Here is a 7,428-nt window from a genome sequence, read left to right as displayed (position 1 = left end):
CAGCGAAGGTAAGTTTTTTCCACTCCTTTAGCCCTTCTTTCGGAGGCACATCCTGGACTGGGGTCTTCTTCTTCCTCCTCTTTCTTCGCTCGACTTTTTCCCAGCTTCCGCTACCCTCTTCTTCACCGTCTGTAGAGGTGTCCGATTTTAGGTTCCTTCCCCTACAGATTGGTGTCTGACTGGACCTTTGGGGCATTGGGGCCGGTACCGCGCCCTCATATTTCCTCCTCTCTTTTACCGGAATTTGCACTGAAGGCCCAGCTCCCATCGTCTTCAATTCCTCTACTGCTCTTCGGTCCTCATTCCCCTTTTCTCTTCCTTTAGCCCTACACTCAGCTGTACGTTCTAGGAGGATGCGGGCTTCTTCGTCGACTTTCCCTTCCAGGTCATCATCATCATACCAGAGACCCTTTTCAGTGTCGGCGACACCCATTCTTTTTTTTCCGGTCATACACCTCTCCCATGGCGTCCCCTATAGCCTCTGCTACCATTGGAGCAACAATCTGGGAGACCTTTTTACCAATTATCTTGTGTAGATCATCGGTATAGATTGCCTCTTTAACCATTTCGGTTACAATATCCGGGATAATTTCCCATTGGGCTTCCAGTCCTACTATAATATTGGCTAGTTCTCTCAGCTGCCTATTCAGGTATTTCTGGATCTCATGAGATACCTTTTTCCTCTCCAAGTAACTTTTCACCCGTCCTTGAATTACTTCTGCCCTCTGGGCGGGTCTTTCGACTTCTGGGTTGGACTATAGAGGGGACTCCTCCTCCTCTCTCTCTCTCTTCTTCCTCCTTTTCTCTTTGGGGCTCATTTTTCCATCTCGACTATCAGGTCCTGTGTCTTTGTCGGCTTCACTGCCACTTCCTGAAAACAGCCTGACATTTCCAGCCACCAGTTTTCTATCGTTTATCTCAACCAACGAAGTACTTCTTGTAACATTAGATGCTACAACGGCCAAGTCTCCCGCCATTGCAGCACTGCGGACGTGTGATGACGACGCTGGGGAACCCGCTTTCTCGTTCCCAATCGACGCCGGTACTGGGGTTCCGTGCCCCTGCACCGTAGTATGATGAGATCTACCATAATATTATAGTGATATAGTAGATCTGCACCAATGATTGGTTGACTCACGGTTGCTATTATGAACCTCCATGTAATTTTGCGGCGGAGACCGAGATCGAGGTTCTGGACTATGCTTCCATGGGCGTGCCATTGGCCGCATACAAAGTGAACTGCATGTTCGGCTTTACTTTCTTGTTCTTCACCGAAAAAACAGATACAGTGGCTGTATTTCCCAGATATCTGGTCCCGGACTTTTTGTCGACGATAAAAAGTCGGCGGTTGGTAATTTCGGCGACGAAACCCGCCTCGTTCGCCGCTGCTTCTAGTTTAAAGTCCCACCTGTCTTCCAACTGCAAGGTTGACGGCAATTGGTAGCCCTTTCTCCGAATCTGTTATGGTAGAAGCAGAAACGCCGTCCACTTTTACTCCTCGAAGCCCTGCGATCCCTGTTGGGCGACCTGTTATCACAGCGACCAATCCTGGATCCCATTAGCGTTTTCAGAGTGGCTAATTCCGCGGTAAGGTCATCAATCGCTACCTTAATGTCTTCCATCCTTGAAGAAGCAGGTGCTGACTGTCTCCCCATAATAACATTACTTGAGAGATGCTGGATTTCCACTATTTTCTCCGCAATATGTGCCAGCTTCGTGGAATCCGTGTGATCTGTGGCGGCTAAGGTTGCTTGCATTCTCCCAGGTAACCCTCTTAGCCACAAGGTGTTGAGCATATCTGCAGGAACCTTACCTGCGGCCAATTGCTGCATTTCTCTAAGAAACTGCAATGACCGTTGATCGCCCAGCCTCTGTTCCTCCAATAACTTCGTAATTCTGGAGTGGTCTGAGGGACCAAAGATGGAGAGTAGCCGCTCTTTTAAGTCTCTCGTATGGGTCAGTGGCAGGGGGGTCTCGGGCAAGATCGGCAACCTGCTTTAGAGGTACTAAATCCAGTTGGGCGATGATCAGCAGAAGCTTAGTTTTAGTATGAGCTATACGACAAGAGCTGAACACTGCCTCAACTTGTATGAACCACAGATCAGGTTCTTCTCTATAAAATGTGGGTAGCCGAGAAAATGTGTTGAGTATTTTCGCCGATTCCACTAATTCCTTTTGCTCCACCTCACCAGTTAGCAGGTCGATTAAATTGTGCCCATGCATGCTTCACTAGAGTTCCATAAAATTATACGAAAAATAAACAATAAACTTACGTTCGGGGTCACCACTTTAGTGCGTGTTCCTGTGTAATGATAAAGATGACTCTTTAGTTACGTTCTTTATTTGTCAATACAACATTATTTACACAAATTACAAATATATGTGTGTAGGTAGGTAGTTAATAGTCGTATGTACTATGTATATCAAATATGTTAGATAAGTATGTACGTTTATTCATAGTTTGTCTTGATAAAGTTAGCCAATATCTTAAATAAACTCGTTTCTTCTTTTTGATCCACAAACTTAACAAAGAAAACAGATTGTAGATTGTATTTTAAGTTAAATTTACTTTTGTGCCTTATGAGTTTTAACGTCCTTGGAATTCGATGTGATATCGTTGGTTGCATTACTTGGAGCTAGTAAGGAAAGATCTGATCTGATTTATTTATTTTTTAAATTATTGAGCTCACAATAGCATTAACATTTTTTAAGGATCGTGTGTAGGAGACTGTAAGAGAATTTTAGACTTCATTAAGATGCGAGGATTTGATATTGGCCAGCGGGCGCTCTGCCAGTCTATAACAGTGCCTTAGGTTATATTGTTGTTGGTTAGCCATGGATGGAACTGGTAAGTGATTATTTGATTATGGTTTAGATTATTAGTAACTGTCCTCGCTATGTAATGGGGCACACAAATTATAGACCAGTTTGAAAAGGTTCACTTCCTTTAATTTATAATATTAATATGTTATTGAATAGTGTAGTGACCTATAACAGTAAGAACAACTACCCTATTTTATATTATTTTAATGCCTCTGAATGGTAACTACTGCAATATATATTGTTTGTAACTAAAATAATTGAAACAGCTATGACTTCTATTCTGTTTGAGTACAAATTAGGTCCACCAACCAATATCCTGTAAGTCTTGTCTCTCTAATATTGCATTTAGGGTTAAAGATGATACTGTTGCCTTTTAGAGTGAAATATCTATTATTTGATAGAGACCTGAAATACTTTTTTTTATTTTTTTTATTTTATGGATTTGTTACAAGGGTTCTGCTAAAGGCTTTTAGCAGTATATTTTTGTGTTTAACTTTTCAATTTAGTTTTCTCTTACATTTGTTTCCCAAAAAATGTCATCTATTCCCTTTGATGATGAAATGAAATGTTTTGATCATTTTGAACAATGTCTAGTTAAATTGTTAAATAAAACAAAAATTAAAATGATAATGGATTGAAACTCTTCAGTGTTTCCTTTTTTTTTTTTTTTTTTGTATTTTAAATTTTGATTTTTTATAAATATCTATCCAGTATTCAGCAAACTTCTCTCCTTACTCTCTAAAAATCAAAGAAACAAACATTTATACTTGTTGAATAGGAGAGCATTCAGTTTTAACTAATGTTCTTTGATTTTTGGTAAATTTGGTCATTTAATTAATAATTCTCCTATCATTCAAATTGTTTTATATTCTTTCTTTTGCAGGTATGAATAGCTTGGGAATTTCAATAAAGGAAGAAGTTACAGATGAAACTTAACCTAATGGTATATTTTATTTTTTAGTTGAATGTTATCCATTATAATCTAGTTTCTTTAGTTTTATATTATTGATTCTTAAAGCTTTTTAGTAGAAGTCCTTTTTTAATTGCCTAGTAAATTGTAATAATCTTGTAGTAAATTATTGTCAATTAGTAATCACTCATTTTCACAGAAAGGTTTTACTTGGTTAATATTGTATTTTTTTTTATGTTCAGTTGAGTTTAACTTTTTTAGAAATAACTTTTATTAGTGAGAATACTGGGGAAAAAATTTAATAAGTACTATTTAACCATTGGAAAATTGATCTATTTAATTAAATATCTAATCGTAAACAATTTTTATATGATATTTTATACTCTTTCAGGTAAAAGTAACTTATACACATCTATTAAAGAAAAAAATGATTAATGAAACTGTCCAATCAGGTCCATCTACTAGTAAGTTTTCTTCCTCCTTTTTTTTTTTTTTTTTTTCTATTTTGAATGTTATATATTATGAACTGATTCTTAAAATTTTATGTTATTGATTTCTGAAGTTTCTTTTCATGATAGTTGATAAATTGTATGTAGTATGAGAAATATTGTTTTGTTTTTTTAACTTTTCTAATTAATTATATTATATAGCTCTGGATCTTACTGTGAAATATGAGAATAAACCTCATAAGGTGGATAGACTGGAAAGGGATAAGAAGGAAATTTATAAAAAATGCATTCCTTTCCTTCAAGAAAAATCCTGCGAAACCTTAAGGGAGAGACAGAGTTCACCATGAGAGGCCTCTGGTTTGGATTTTGTAATATTGGAACAATATCAAATAGAATAAAGAGCTTCTTTGAAGACCTAGGTGTTAGCATTGGGGATATAGTGATCTTGGGGGAAAATATTATTTTGGACTTCCTGGATAACATTCCATCACCTGCATAGGAATCAACTCAGATAATATTCATTTATATGTTTTTAAATTTATTTAATTGTTTTTTCTAGGAAACTGTTCTGCTACTGTGATTGTTTTGTTTCTGCATTATTTATATGTTGCTGTCTATTGATGATTTCTGTTAATATGGTTAGTTGATCTAACGATCGTTGCGGATCACTGGAGAGGAGAGGTATGAAGGAGTGAAACAGTGGGAATAATGTATTAGACGAATTGGTAAATTGTTATATGGCTTTTTGTGAGGAGAAAAAAAATATATGTATATAGGGAAAAACAATTTTTTTCTTAAGGAGAAGAATTGTTTTTGAAGTGTAGTGAATTATGTTAATTGATTATTTTTTGAAAAATGGAAAATGTTAATGTATTGTAGTGTATATATGTCCAATTATGGATTGATGTGTACCCTGTGTGTTATAACAAACAACCCAATGTATTTTGACAGCATGGCCAAATAATTCACCATCCAAAACCTAATGTGTTAATATGATAAGTATTTATTCATAATCAAAAGTATGTTAGTTTTCACATCATGAATTTATGTTTATGTAATTGTTACTCTAGAAAAAACTTTACTAATTTTTTTTTTTTAACATTCATTTTTATAATTAATACCATTTTATATCTTAATACTTATTCACTAATATAAGAAATAAAAGTATGGTATAAAGGTGACCCCAAGTTATTGAAACTCATTTAATTGTTAATGTAATATATTGAGTATGAAGTGCGCCTTCCACTTAATACTAGACGTTACTGCAATTTTGACTGGCTTATTGTTACTGGACTGTACATATAAATTAATTTTAATGAAAAAAAAGTATTGACAGAAAAAATTCTATTAGGTAATTTACTGATGGTTGTAGGGGTGCCCGAAAAAAAACATCTATGGTTATAATGTGTTATAGAATTTTGATAAGGGATCTATGGACTGATGATGTAAATTATATAGAAGGAAGTTGACTAGCTCCATGGTTTTGTTTTCTCCTCTTCGGCATCCCTCTATTTCCCCTCTATTTCTTCATTATGGTGGGGCCCTACAAACTGCTTACTTAAATTGTTCCAGGTGATTTATTTGGAGATATGATGTTCAGGCATTCCAGGTAGGCTGAAAAAAAAGTACAATATAAAGTTATACCTATGCAGAGAGCTGTGAATATAAAAGAAAAAGTGATTTTGCATCATGATAATCATAACACCATTAATAGTTGCTTTATATTTATTCAATGGTAACAAAAAAAAAAAGAAAATTGATTTATGGAATTGAAAAGAATACAAACAAAGTGTGTGCAACTGCCAGAAATTATGTTAAGCAAGCATCTGCCCTCCCTAACAATTCCTGATCTCAAGAGGGGATGAAACATCTTAGGGAAACTAATAATCTCCTTGTCTGTGAAATTCATAACATAACTAACTGTAAAGAACTTTTCTGGGAAATCAAATTAAATAAACATACAGTTAAATTACATTAACTTTTCTACTCCAAGAGGATAAAATAAGGGGATTAGTGACCAAACTGCACCAGTAAAGTAACTACTGAAGGGATATGCACCATTAAAGTGTGGGTGACATCATCTCTACCAGGAAAAGTAGTAGACATTGGAGGTAGGGCCATTTTCCCACAAGTGGCCGCCAGTCAGATGACAAGGATATTCAGCGTTAGGGCTCTTCTTGGTGTTTTTCATGAGGAAGTGGAGGTGATGGACGGAGCATTGCCCCTAAATCTCATCCTCAAAGAGGATGCTGCGAAATATGGTGTGAAGAGGCTGGGGCTGGGAGGGGCTCCGGGAGAGGATCGGCGAGAACCCGAACCTGTGGAAAAAGCTCTTGTGGGAAGAGTCCATTAAGGAGTGGTATGGACGATGCCGGGCTGGTAAAAAGGGTGCTACCCTGATGGAGGAGGATAACTTCACCTACGGGTGGAGGGAGGTGGTCGGCCCATCGCACTTTAGATTGGGAAGGGGTCGGCGCGCCATCCACCTATGAAAGATGATAGGGAGAAAGCAGAATGATACCAGGAGGGCTGGACCTACCGGACGGATGCTGCTGGATAAGGTGCAGCCCCATCCTACGGCACTCGACCGAGTGCTGGGCTGCACCATGATTTATAGCATTGTTCCCAATAAAATTAAATGACTTCCACCAAATAATTTTGTAAATAAATTGTATATAAATGTTGTAAATAAAAGAGGATTAGTAGCATGCGCAAATCTAACGCTCTACCTCACTGTTGCCGAACCCTGTATGCCAGCAATGTCCGGAAGGTGGATAAAAAAAAATATATAAAAAAGTAAGGTCTTCATTAAAAAAGACGCTCCTCAAAGCTACCCAAAAATCAGCTGCGCTATAGCATATTTACCAATACTTTCCAAACTACGACTACCTGGTAACTGTGCAATAACTATAAGTATCGATCCGCACAAATATATTTTGGATCCACAGAAGCTATGTCCATCTTGTGATGGAACGGCTTGTAGGACTGTTTCCATTTTTTAACAAACTTCCTAGCGTACCATGTGAACCGAATCCGATACTTACCCAAAATAAGCAATGTTAGCCAAAAATAGTGGCTTGTACCCTTCATAGTTAGTACAAGAGCCGGGAAGAAAAAAGGGCAGTTTGTTTGTTTGTTTGGTTGTTTAGTGGCGCCAAACTTCATTGGTCATCAACGCCATTTATATTTTATTTAATTTTGCTAATATTCGTTAAATTTTATTTTTTTATTTTTATTATTTTTTTT

At 37.0% G+C, this 7,428-nt stretch overlaps 1 protein-coding gene across 2 annotated transcripts in view; it reads left to right on the top strand.

Moving 5' to 3' along the window:
- LOC106688468 (zinc finger Y-chromosomal protein-like) overlaps nucleotides 1-7,428 on the top strand; it is a 63,462-nt gene that overhangs the window by 20,460 nt on the left and 35,574 nt on the right. Inside the window, exons 1-2 of one of the 2 annotated variants that reach the window (XM_067044580.1) lie at nucleotides 3,706-3,766; nucleotides 4,125-4,197. The exons of the other annotated variant lie outside the window; for it this stretch is intronic. Coding sequence (XP_066900681.1) covers nucleotides 3,749-3,766; nucleotides 4,125-4,197 — 91 coding nt within the window. The 5' untranslated portion in view covers nucleotides 3,706-3,748. Of the gene's footprint in view, nucleotides 1-3,705; nucleotides 3,767-4,124; nucleotides 4,198-7,428 lie in introns of those variants that run through there. 2 annotated transcript variants of the gene reach the window in all.

This window comes from Halyomorpha halys, unplaced genomic scaffold (genome assembly GCF_000696795.3).
Source record: "Halyomorpha halys isolate HHAL.00 unplaced genomic scaffold, Hhal_1.1 Scaffold1134.1, whole genome shotgun sequence".
Taxonomy (NCBI): domain Eukaryota; kingdom Metazoa; phylum Arthropoda; class Insecta; order Hemiptera; family Pentatomidae; genus Halyomorpha; species Halyomorpha halys.
The sequence above is the reverse complement of the archived record's forward strand: the minus strand, read 5'-3'. Positions and strand labels throughout refer to the sequence as shown.